This window comes from Scomber japonicus, chromosome 19 (genome assembly GCF_027409825.1).
Source record: "Scomber japonicus isolate fScoJap1 chromosome 19, fScoJap1.pri, whole genome shotgun sequence".
NCBI lineage: Eukaryota > Metazoa > Chordata > Actinopteri > Scombriformes > Scombridae > Scomber > Scomber japonicus.
Genome location: NC_070596.1, coordinates 29,963,515 through 29,977,469, shown reverse-complemented (window position 1 = coordinate 29,977,469; position 13,955 = coordinate 29,963,515). Strand labels below are relative to the sequence as shown.

Sequence of the window (13,955 nt, the reverse complement as noted above, 5' to 3'; positions counted from 1 at the left end):
TATTTAGCGTTTATCACACAGGGAGAAGAGAATGACTGAGTAAAGGAGTGATTTTGGACACAGTTTATGTCTTACAGTACGTCTGGGTCAATGATGGGGTTTTTTTGTGTCCATGTGGTCTAGCCCAATTTGAAAGGGGTTCAATTTGAATGTGTGAAGTTATTTATACGTTTATTTCCACATTTGAACTGTTAAAATGTGAAAATAAACGTATGAATAACTTCACACATTGTTTTTTTGTGGACCCAGCATCAAATTTCTGCTTTTAATCCATTCTGAGAGAATATATTAGAGGATTATGGCAAAAGTGTCTAAGTGGTGTAACTATAAAAACTTTGTACCAAATAATTCAACTTGCTTAAAAACAGTAAATAGTCAATAAAACACCATATCAACTAGTTTGGCATGATCTTACATTGTAACTTTTTATGTTAAATAAAGGTAATGGAATACAATTGTTCTCCATACGTTGATGTATTAGCTGTTGAGAACGAGATGTCTTCTTCTCCTCGCCACTGCCGCCGCCTGCTACTGCTCTCCTGGCTCCTGCTGGTTCAGTTTCCTCAGGCTCAGTCCAGACCGGCCACCGAGGACACTGACACGGACACCGGTAAGATACTTCCTCACACACTTCACACACTGGCTGTTTGAGACATGTGAAGACGTCATCTTGGATTTTGGGAAATGGTTGATCAAACAAGTCAAATCAATGACAATAGAGAAAATTATCACCCAATTCTGTGTTAGACGTTTTTTGCCAACTTCATTCCAACTTATTACCACAGGTTTTACACATATTTGTTGGAAATTATAGTCAATAGACCTCATTTAAATGAAACTATACCTCATTTTTGAGTACTCCCTCTCCTTGCTTCAGTTTGTGGTTCATTGGTTTGTTGAAAGCACAAAGACGAATGATTGTAATCACAATATTTACCTCGTTAGCGTTGGCGCCTCAGTGGGTAACGCCGGAAAAGATGGAGAAGGAGAAGCGGCCCCACGTCCTTACCGGAAATACCATAAAGTTTCGTTGCCAAGCGTCAGGAAACCCCGTCCCCTCCCTGCGCTGGTACAAGAACGGCAAAGAGGTCAGGAAGGTTCAGAGGATCGGAGGGTTCAAGGTGAGTGATTGACGTTTCTCTGTTAGAGACATGAGAGGAGAGAAGAGTTTGTCTCACTGGTGGATCTCTGTTGAATCCTTCAGATCAGAGACCACACGTGGACTCTCATCATGGAGTCAGTGGTCCTGTCTGATGAAGGCAACTACACCTGTGTGGTGGAGAATGAATACGGGAGCCTGAAACACACCTATCAGCTGGATGTCGTAGGTAAAAAAAACACAAAAACTCACATCTGCATTTTAGACACATTAAGCTGTTTAATTTTACACTAAAGTTACTAAAAATAGCTGAAACTCAATGCCAGTCCAATATGAACTCTCTTTTAGCTCTGTTTTTACTCTCTACCAACTCCTGAGGGAAATATCTAAATGCTCCACTATGTTCACCAGCTAGTCTACAGATAACTGTGTCTGTTTGGTGTTTGGTGCTGAGCAGGTAGAGTACAGTGGCTTTTTATTTTTACTGCTTTTTCTTTGAAACCGACACTATGAGAGAGCTGAGAGTGAACTAAAACAGTAAAGTTGCAGCTGGACAGTCTCTGATAATTCTCTGTAGGTTCAAACACATCACACACTGACAGATCAGACATTATAACGATAAAGATACAGGAAAAACAACCACTTTAAAAAGTGTGTAAAAGAAGCAAGTCTTCAGAAGCCAGAAACTCTACACTTTAAAAGATCCATTCTTACAGTCTCATTAACTTGTTTGGAGCCGTTACTTTAATATACATAACATCTCAAACATTTTAACTAGCACAGTATTAACATGTGCACTGAACATCTGGAGAAACAAGAGGATTTATACCAAACTGAGTTTTTAGTGATGAAAACGCTGACTCAGTGTGGACACACAATTTCGAACTTTTATTAGATTTATATGTGTTGCTGCTTCGTTATGACAGTGTATAAGGGTCATATGGGCAATAATACATTTTTAAAAACAGGTTTTTCTTTTTTTTCACATATATGGCCCTATTACACTGTCATAGCTTCTCTCTCCTCTGTTTAAATGAAACTTTTCATGTTTCAGAGCGCCCTCCTCACAGACCCATCCTGCAGGCGGGTCAGCCGGCCAATCAGACGGCCGTGGTCGGCAGTAATGTGGAGTTCATGTGTCGAGTGTTCAGTGACGCGCAGCCTCACATCCAGTGGCTCAAACACATCACCATCAACGGCAGCCGGGTCGGACCGGATGGACTACCGTACGTCCGCGTGCTGAAGGTATTGAACCCGTTTGAGTATAATTAACTGGTTTGTTTCTCTAGAAGTTTAAAGTTTATCTGCAGTGGTCAGAATGGAGCAACTGACTGATTACTGCCAATAAAGTCAATAAAGATTTATTAAAAGCTACAACTAATGATTATTTTCATTATCGATTAATCTGTTGATTGTTTCCTCGACCAGATCCCCTCACATTATTTCTTGCTCCTGTTTGTCAGACTGGAGGTTTGAACACGACGGATAAAGAAATGGAAGTTTTGACTCTGAAGAACGTGACGCTGGAGGATTCGGGAGAGTACACCTGCCTGGCCGGAAACTCCGTCGGGTTTTCGTATCACTCGGCCTGGCTCACTGTGATCGACGGTACGTTCAATATCCTTCGAAACTACAGTTTGTATCAAACCTGAATGCGTTGCCATCTCAATTTAGCACTTGTAAATTTTAAGAAAGCAGTAAAAGGTTTGTTTCTATCGCTGCAATATTATCCTTATCCCACTAATCCTAATATAAGTTCTCTTTGTGCAATTGTACAGCATACAGTCATGGCCAAAAGTATTGGCACCCCTGCTCTTCTGTTAGATAATGCACCACATCTCCCAAAAAATGGTTGCAATTACAAATGTTTTGTTAATCACATGTTCATTTCTTTTTTGTTTGCATTGGAACAACACAAAAAAACAGAGAAAAAAGTCAAACCTGATGTAATTCCACACAGAACTCAAAAAATGGACTGGACAAAATTATTGGCATCATGTCAAAATTTGGTAATCACTTCCACATATGTACGCACATACATAGATATACATAAACATACATACACACACATACAAACAAAGGGCACCTGAGTCAGTTAAACAACTCCATCCCTGTACCTCATAAAAATCATCTCTTTGTACCTCCTTCTAAACTGCATTATGTTTGGACATTCCTTGAGCTTCAAATTCAGACTGTTCCATAATCTCACCCCACAGACAGAAATATAAAAACTTCTCCTCATCAGAGTTTAAATTAAACAATCCCCTCAAGTTATAGCAACCCTCTCTTTCAATTAACAACTTTTGAATATTTCCTGGAAGTTGATTATTTTTTGCCTGAAACATAATTTGTGCTGTTTGTAATTCTACCAGGTCTGCAAGTTTTGATAGGAACTTTTGATCCATGGAGGTTTGTGAAACTTTCCTCGAGCCAAGAAAAGCGGTTTTAAAATTTGTGACGTCATCTCAATGTAAAGTCTGTGGGCAGAGTGGGAAACACTACTGAGCATGTGCAGTGGGCTGAATAACACAGAAGCTGATTAATTCTTATATGTATCCATATCTTATAATACTTCCATGGTTTGTGAGATACTGAGATACAGAGAGGTTTATCTGTGGCTTTTGAGGCTTGAATACTGGATCACGATTGGCTCCAATCTGGTTATGATGTCATAAATCCTGCTCGAAGACCCGCCCCCTTAAAATCAGACTTTCAAACATCTCAGAGAAACTTTACTTCTTCAGCAGATGAATGAAAACCAACTGTACAAACATCATTCTGCACAGAGAAGCTACTTTCTTCTTTTTTTAAACATATTTTTGAGTGGAAGGAAACTTTAAAGCCTCATTCAGGTCAGAGGTTAATCCAAAAACTGCTTTCATTATCTGTTGGAGGAACATCTGAGACTCACACACATGATCACAGTGTTTCAATATGTCATTTCTTTTTGTAGCTGACGCAAATCAGAAGAAAGAGGAATCCTCAAACAAATGCGACAGAAAGCTCCAACGTAAGAATCAAACATTTGTCCTCTCTCTCTCTCTCTCTCTCTCTCTCTCTCTCTCTCTCTCTCTCTCTCTCTCTCTCTCTCTCTCTCTCTCTCTCTCTCTCTCTCTCTCTCTCTCTCTCTTTGCTTCAGTCGTAGCTTCTCTCTCCTCTCTGTTTAAATGAAACCTTTCATGTTTCAGAGCACTCTCCTGAAAGACTCATCCTGCAGACGGATCTGCCGGCCAACCAGATGTTGGCACCAGCCGTGGCTGGCAGTAACGTGGAGCGGGATGTCCTAGGTAAAAAAAAAACAACACAAAAACACACATATCTGCATTTTAGACACATTAAGCTGTTTACTACTTTTTTATTTTATATGGCTCTATTACGCTGTCATAGCTTCTCTCTCCTCTGTATAAATGAAACCTTTCATGTTTCAGAGAGCTCTCCTCACAGACCCATCCTGCAGGCGGGTCTGCCGGCCAATCAGACGGCCGTGGTCGGCAGTAATGTGGAGTTTGCGTGTCGAGCGTTCAGTGACCCACAGCCTCACATCCAGTGGCTCAAACACATCACCGTCAACGGCAGCCGGGTCGGACCGGATGGACACCCGTACGTCAACATACTGAAGGTATTGAACCTGTTTGAGTATAATTAACTGGTTTGTTTCTCTAGAAGTTTAAAGTTTATCTGCAGTGGTCAGAATGGAGCAACTGACTGATTACTGCCAATAAAGTTAATAAAGATTTATTAAAAGCTACAACTAATGATTATTTTCATTATGGATTAATCTGTTGATTGTTTCCTCGACCAGATCCCCTCACATTATTTCTTGCTCCTGTTTGTCAGACTGCAGGTTTGTACACGCCGGTTAAAGAACTGGAAGTTTTGACTCTGAAGAACGTGATGCTGGAGGATTCAGGAGAGTACACCTGCCTGGCCGGAAACTCCTTCGGGTTTTCGTATAACTCGGCCTGGCTCACTGTGATCGACGGTACGTTCAAGATCTCTCCGAAACTACAGAATATACTGTATACATATACATACATGTATATCCTGCACGTATATATATACACATTCATATACATACACATACACATATGTACGCACTACAGTATCAAACCTGAATGTGTTGCCATCTCAATTTAGCAACTGCATATTTTAAGAAAACAGTAAAAGGCTTGTTTCTATCGCTGCAATATTATCCTTATCCCACTAATCCCAATTTAAGTTCTCTTTGTGAAATTGTACAGCATACAGTCATGGCCAAAAGTATTGGCATCTTGTCAAAATTGTACAACATAATTGCATTTCAAGCATGTGATGCTTCTATAATTTGTATTTAAACTCACCTGTGGCAGGTAAGAGGTGCTGCCAATATAGAAATCACACTTGCACACCACACTGAGCATGGAGAAAAGGAAGAAAAGCAAAGGGTTGTTGTGGAAAAACATGGACAATCTGAAGGCTATAAGTCCTTCTCCAGAGATCTGAATGTTCCTGAGTCCTGAGTCCTGAGTCCACTGGATGCAACATTATCAAGATGTTTACAGCCCATGGCGCTGTAGCCAACCTCCCTGGATGTGGATGGAAGAGAAAAATTGATGAAAGATTGCAACAAAGGAAGGGATGCAGTGGTTAGGAGACCCAGGAGGACACCACTGCTGGGTTAAGGCCATAAAAAAGTCAGACTGGAGTTTGCCAAAACTTACATGACGAAGCCAAGAAGTGGTGCATTATCTGACAGAAGTGCAGGGGTGCCAATAGATTAAATCTTCTTTTCACAGACTATGATGTTACATTATGTGAAACTATTTGAGACAAAGAAAAAACTCAAAATATAAGAAAATACAAGAATATTCAGTCTTCATGTGCGACCTCCAACATAAAGACCAGCGCTTACCGAAACATTTTGGTCCTGCCTGATTTGTACTTATTCTTTTATTAAATTTTATGCCTTGCATATCAGCATAATTAACTGTGGAAATGTTTAAAACAAGCAAAAATATTTACTGTATTAAAAGCTCTGCTCGTTAAACTGCTTTTGTTTTACACATGATGTTCGGATGTTACCGTGGTAACAGGAGAATGTATATTTTAGTAAATCTGCTGAATGTTGGTGTATTTATGTGTTTTTTTGTCTTGTGCAGGTGCAGAACCTGGTCAATAATGAAATCCAACTCACACCATGCCCAAATCCCATATTTTCTCCCTTTAACCTCCCATCATCGTCCAGCCCTTCCCATTCCACCACGCTGGAAACAACCATCGACCAAAAGCTGCCAAACCCCCAAAACTTCTTTGAATCATCGCGTTTGTGAGTCTGACTTATATGTGCAGGTCCAGGCTGCAATACTCATATCAATAATGTTCTCCCCCAGGAAAAGTTCAGGTAGCCTTCTCAATCCCTGTGATGACATGTAACAGAAGAATGGTTCTACTGGTGAGAAATAAAAAGGGTTCAATTAAATCTGCCGAAGCATGTCAACCTCGAAACATACCAGTCTCCTGTTATCTACTCAATATCAGATCACTAGTCAACAAATCATGACTGAATGTAGCTGCGGTACTTTTCTGAATGAGGCAGCACCAACAAATTTCAGTTTTATGAACAAGTGTCGGAAGTGGCAATAAAGGCGGAGTTGCTGCCATCTAGTGCAAGAAAATTACATTTGGTGATTTTAGCTCTTTCGAAGAATAGAATAGATTTTAAAGTTCTGCTACTGGTCTATAAATCACTGAATGGTTTAGGTCCAGAATACATGAATGACATGTTAGTAGAATATAAACCCAGTAGAGCTCTGAGATCTACTGACTCAGGTCAGATAGTTGAGTCCAGAGCTCTGAGATCTAGTGACTCAGGTCAGATAGTTGAGCCCAGAGCTCTGAGATCTACTGACTCAGGTCAGATAGTTGAGCCCAGAGCTCTGAGATCTACTGACTCAGGTCAGATAGTTGAGCCCAGAGCTCTGAGATCTACTGACTCAGGTCAGATAGTTGAGCCCAGAGTTCAAACTAAACATGATGAAGCAGCTTTTACACAACTGGAACAAACTACCAGCAGAACTGAAATCAACTGTGAACATTTTTAAATCCAGGTTAAAAACATTTCTCTTCTCCTGAGCTTATGATTGAGCTCTTTTAAAGCAGTTTAAATTTTAATCTTTCATTTGCACTCTATGTCCTTTTTTTAATGGTTCCAATTTTTACTATAATTGTGTTTTTGTTTTTTTTAAATTGTGTGTTTTTATGCTTCCAATTCTTACTGTTAAATGTTAGTTTGTATGTAAAGCACGGTGAATTGTCCATGGGTATGAAATGCTGTATATAAATAAAGCTGCCTTGCCTAAAACCTGAACCGTCTGTTTCTCCTGCTGTTCTCAATGTTTTCATCACTCTGATGTTTTATAAATGTTTTTATTAAAGTCCCTCCATTTAAAAAAAAAAAAAAAATCATGTGTTTCTTCTTTATTCCTTCAGTTGGATGTCTACTCTTCTTCTTTGTGCAGAGTTTGTTTTCAGACACCTTAAATCTCAGTTTAACGTGGTCCAAAGTGTTGATGTGGAAACTTGAAACACTGAGAAGGAGGAAAACTTTAAGAAAACTATCTTTGATATATTTAGATTTTCTCACAAAAAATGATTCTTGGTAAGAACATACAAATACATCCTGGTTTGTTTCTGCTTAATCTTTCAGGAAACAGTCTTTCTCTGTTATATATTTGATGTGATTATGATTAGAAATGTGTCTATTTTTGTGCTTAAAGTCATTCAAACACTCAGTGGTCAGCTGCTGGTTGTTGTATCTTGGATGAAACAGCAGAGGGAAGTGTTGTCTGAGTGTTTCCACCTCACTCCACTTTATTTAACTACACAGGTTCATTTCATGTGCAGGCAGCCACACCACCAAACTTATTAAAAATGAACATTTAACCATTGATACTACGCAGTTTGTTTTCAATTAGTTTATTTACTTTGAGCACACAATTTAATAATGTAGGGTTTATGCACTATTTTCGGTTATATTGATAATTTCTTCTCTTGTCTTTGAGTTATTCTGGTCCTGCATCCTGACATACAGCGAGCGAGAGAACCGGCGACGAAATCTCGCGATATGCAACGTGACGATTTTATCGCGAGTATATTCCAAACCAATCAAATTATCGAGGGGCGTAAACAAACTTCTGGCGCTATTTTTAGATTCCTGACATTTCCTGGTTGCCGTTTTTTGACATCTTGGACACATGATGAGTGAGTAAACATTTTAATTTCAATGCAAATGAAAAAAATCTCTTTCTCAGGCAGGTTGAATAGTTGAATGTTGAGCTAAATTCGTACTCAAGTAAGAGTATTGTTACTTTAGAACAATAATACTCAAGTAAAAGTAAAAGCTAGCTTCTCAACAGGAAGCAGCATGTACATTTCAACCAATGAGAAGCATTATAATGAACATATTCTGAAGAATATTACATCCACTCTGGATAATGATGTTTTGTGTAGTGACCACTAGATGGAGCCACAGCTGATGTGGACTGAAAGAAACCTGAACACGCTGAAGTACATATATAAATAAATAATGTACATACACATTTAAGTAAACTATTCATTTAAAGGACAAGTTCACATTTTTCCAAATGAACATGAAGTGTGTTATTCTTGCTGTAATGATTCCTCCTGTTCATACTGAGCATTAGATCCTTCATAATGTTTATAATGGAAGTGAAGGAGGACTAAATCCACAGTCCTCCTTCTGTTTAAACATGGATTTAAAAGTTAATCTGAAGCTAATATGAGGCTTCACCGTCCAAATGAGTCAAATCTTCATCTTCTATGTTACTATACTTCCACCACAGAGAAACAGGAAACACTAAGAGGGAATCTGATGCTAAAAAGTGTTAGATATCACTTGATATGACTAACTCAGACTGCTGAAGCTGAATAGAAGCTTCACATCATATGACTGTGTGGACACATTGTGGATTTAGTCCTCCATCACTTCCATTGAAAGCACATTTGAAGACCTTTTAATTGTCAGTATGAACAGGAGGAATGATTACAGTGAGGAAAACCTCTTTCACTGCTCATATGGACACCTGACTGCTGTTCAAAAAAAAAAATATGAACCTGTCCTTTAACTTCTAAGTTCAGTTGCTCTGGGAAAACGAGGTTGTTGTTGGATAAAAGTGGTAGATGTACTAAAGGTTCTTGTACTTTTACCCTCTGTGGAGCTTCCACCATGACAGGCTCCAGGCCAAACCTCCAGATCCGGGCTCTAACAAGACCTGACCCCAACCCCAGCTTCAGTTATTTTCTGACACTGTAGACGGTGATTAGACTGCCATTACATGTTGCTGTTTACATCTGTGGTTCATTCATGTCCTCCTGCATTCAGTCTGTAAACACAGGAACATGTAAACAGGTGACCCAAAGAAATCAGAACCTGGACTCTTAAGACCTGTGGTGTAAACTGTCCTCAACATGAGTGTATCTCTGGAACCTGATGGAGCTGTCTGTGGTCAGTTATCTAACTACTACAGCGTAATGTGGCAGTGTGTTTACCCGGGCAAGCAATGCTGTGGGTGGAAAGGCCTGATTGGTGGTTTGCGGTCGAGAAACATGCCCAATGAGCCAATCATAGTGCGATACACAGTCTGTAAGCCACAATCACATTTACGAAACACAAAACGACAAAGTGTGAGATATGTTACTTAAAGCTGCAGTTAATTATTATCTATTTTTGGCCACTTTTGGGCAGCAGAATGAGAGAAAAACACAACAGCAAAGGAGAGGATTGTGTTACCAACGGGCAGCCAAGAGCATAGATGTATTATAAGAGCTGGATACGGCGCCACCACACAGCCTTGCAGACAAGTTCCCCCAGTGGTCACTCGCAGAGTTGCAGCTAAAAAAAAAAACCTTCGCCCCAAAAAGCATTTTCTCCATAGACCACCATTGTAAAATAGACGTATGTGTCAACGTAACTGTTGACAGGACATCTCGAACTGCAGACAGCGTCAATTATGAATTATGAATTTTTAATCCATGGAGGTTTTATATTTGTTAAACTTTCCTCAAGCCAAGAAAAGCCATTTTAAAATCTGTGACGTCATCACAATGTAAAGTCTGTGGGCCGATCGGGAAACACTACTGCAAATATTCAGCTGGCTGCTTTACATGGAAATAAACTCAGAAGCTAGAAACTTTTTTTTGGTGAATGTGCCAGATAATAACAATTCAATATGTTTGGTTCATGTTTGGTTGGTCAGGACTCAGAGGCAAACTTTCTGTATCCTTGCATGCTTGTCCACTCGTACTGTAGAAGAGGACAGAGGCGTACGGCCCACTCAACTTGAGTCGAGAAATATTTAATGTCAGATGGTTTTATCCCTTACATACTGTTCATATTCTGTTCATATTCTCTCCTCACAGTTTGTTCTCCTCATAAAAAGTGTCTATACTAAATGTTGAAGCACAGATGTGTTTAGAAACCATCAACAATCAATAATATGACTGATCAATAAATGTGTTTAAACCTTTAAGAGCAGAGAGAGTGTATTTTTTAGCTTTTACACCACTAAACATCTCCTATCACACAATATCATGTCCTATTTTACCTCAGACATGAAAATATAACATAGACATAATGATGGAAATGTATTTTATTAGTACGTAGCTTTGAGTCTCTTTAGTCGCTCCATCTCTAAGTTACTATGGTAACTAGATGGCAGCTGTTACTCAAACTACCTGTAGGTTGTTTGCATCTCTTTTTGGTGGTTAAATGTTATTTTCTATGTAAAGGTAAAATGAGCAGAGCTTTGTGGAAGTGTGGGGTTTATTGTAGAACCATTAGAGCCATCATCAGTCTTCATCCTCATAACTACTATCTTATTAAAACTATTAACTATTCATTTCACTAAAACACATGGACATAGATACGGAGATAATCTGACCCAGAACAGCCTCAATGGACTAACATTTGGAACATCTATACAAAAGTAGAACATTTTGCATCTTGTTTAAGGAAAAATGTGCTACCCCATTTTTTTGGATACCTTGCTTTCCCCTCCCGTTTACATTGTTTTCTTACTTTACCTGATTAGCTACCTGTAGTCATTTCTTTTTGCTCAGATTTATTTAGTTTTGTTTTATTCTGTCTGTTTTGTTACTGATTTACTGTAATAAGCAGTCTTGTGTTTCATTATAAAAACTGTAATTACTTAAAGTGTACTGAGACACTGTGATTTCATGCTCCAAATGAACATACTTACTGACTGAAAATAGCTGCCTGCTGCTGCTGCTGGAAACAAGGTTGATTTGAGCAAAGTTTGCAGGCTATAAAACCAAAACAATGAGCCAAAAGAGGTTAAGTGCTCCGTACAGCTGAGGGGAACTTCAGAGTTGGTGATAATTGTCAGTGGATTCATCACATTGCCCATTATTTAAATCATTTTCAAACACCTAAATGATGATTTGTGCAGTTTGAAAGACAAATATCACCTGCAATAGGAGGCTTACAGTGACTGGTTACTCAGACATGCTCACTGATGTCACGTTTTTGCAGCTTGGATCCAACTTATGTCATGCTTTTAATTTAACCGAAATCAGCTGAGTCAAGGCCTGGCACTAAACATCCTGATAGCTGCCAAACACAACACTCCCCCGTGCTTCACTCACTGTGTGTTATAGGAAACTGGTGGGTGTATTTTCGGTACAGGGATGTAAATCATGAGCCCAAAAAGCTCCACTCTGTGTTGCTTCATCGTATATTTGTGCAGGATATACTGAACACTGCAGGACTGTGGGCTGCTAGTGTTTATGTTGAAGTGGCTGATTTCTGCACACCTGACTGTTTGTTTGCAGTTTGGTTAGCAACACATTATGGACAGGTCTGTTTTCAGTGGAGGAAACTAAATACATTTACACAAATACTGTACTTAAGTTAAGTTTTGAGGTACTAGTACTTTACTGTAGTATTTCCATGTGATGCTACTTTCTACATCTCAGAGGGAAATATTGTACTTTCTACTCCACTACATTTATTTAACAGCTTTAGTTACTTTTCAGATGCAGATTTGACTCAATGGAAAATATAACAAGCTTTTAAAATACAACACATTGTTAAAGATGAAACCAGTCAGCAGTGTGTAGTCGGCTCACATTTCAGATGTCTATGAGTTGTTAACAGCTCCACCAAATACTGATTCTTCCCTCTAAACTTCTCACATGCTTTCACTTCAATAAATGTTCAAATGATGCAGTGTATATAAACTGTATTGTATACTATGATACGATACAGTATACTCTGTCTGTAGTGAAATTTGTCTTGGACTTAATGCTGCACACATTAATAAATTACACCTAACAAAACACTGTATATAAAGTAGTGTAAACTAGCTTCACTATTAATAATCTAATGATGTCATATATAATAATATATCACTACTTTTACTGTAATACTGCATACTACATCACTATAATACTGCAGTACTTTTACTGTAATACTACATCACTATAATACTGCAGTACTTTAAATGTAATACTGCATACTACATCACTATAATACTGCAGTACTTTAAATGTAATACTGCATACTACATCACTATAATACTGCAGTACTTTTACTGTAATACTGCATACTACATCACTCATAATACTGCAGTACTTTAACTGTAATACTGCATACTACATCACTATAATACTGCAGTACATTTACTGTAATACTGCACACTACATCACTATAATACTGCAGTACTTTTACTGTAATACTGCATACTACATCACTCATAATACTGCAGTACTTTAACTGTAATACTGCATACTACATCACTATAATACTGCAGTACTTTTACTGTAATACTGCATACTACATCACTATAATACTGCAGTACTTTTACTGTAATACTGCATACTACATCACTATAATACTGCAGTACTTTTACTGTAATACTGCATACTACATCACTATAATACTGCAGTACTTTTACTGTAATACTGCATACTACATCACTATAATACTGCAGTACTTTTACTGTAATACTGCATACTACATCACTCATAATACTGCAGTACTTTAACTGTAATACTGCATACTACATCACTATAATACTGCAGTACTTTTACTGTAATACTGCATACTACATCACTATAATACTGCAGTACTTTTACTGTAATACTGCATACTACATCACTATAATACTGCAGTACTTTTACTGTAATACTGCATACTACATCACTATAATACTGCAGTACTTTTACTGTAATACTGCATACTACATCACTATAATACTGCAGTACTTCTACTGTAATACTGCATACTACATCATTCATAATATTTATGTACTTTTACTGTTGTAGGATCTATCATGCAGGACTTTTACTTGTAATGAAGTATTTTTACTCTGTTGATACTTTTACTGCAGTAAAGGATCTGAGTCCTCTGCACGCGGCTTCCTTTTGATGATGAAATCAAACATAAATTTAAGTTGTTATGAAAGACTGTAAATGTCCAAAAAACTAATCAAACTGTCATGACTTCTCCAACATAAGGTCATCGGTCACATTTGAACTCCTCGATGGATGCACTCCTGGTTATTATAAGTTTCACAAGACATGACAGCAGCCCACACAGATGTGAGCTCATATGAATAAATGGCTGAATCACCGTCACGCCTGTTCCACTGAGATCACTGGAACGAGAACATCTGTCTGCCATGTTGAAACTATCATCCTTTAATACCGTCTGTGTTATTAATTTGACTAGGTCGTTGATTATTATAGAAAAGGAAACCGCTCACTGCAACAACAACAACTCCAAATGCAACAACAGAATCTGTGGTTGGTCCGAGCGCTCTAAATATGTTTTATGATG

General features: G+C 38.4%; 1 protein-coding gene across 1 annotated transcript in view; it reads left to right on the top strand.

Annotated features, from left to right (window-relative positions):
* LOC128380116 (fibroblast growth factor receptor 1-A-like) overlaps window positions 1-13,955 on the top strand; it is an 86,188-nt gene that overhangs the window by 8,249 nt on the left and 63,984 nt on the right. Inside the window, exons 10-12 of the mRNA XM_053339814.1 lie at window positions 2,563-2,707; window positions 4,053-4,109; window positions 4,288-4,386. Coding sequence (XP_053195789.1) covers window positions 2,563-2,707; window positions 4,053-4,109; window positions 4,288-4,386 — 301 coding nt within the window. The remainder of the gene's footprint in view (window positions 1-2,562; window positions 2,708-4,052; window positions 4,110-4,287; window positions 4,387-13,955) is intronic.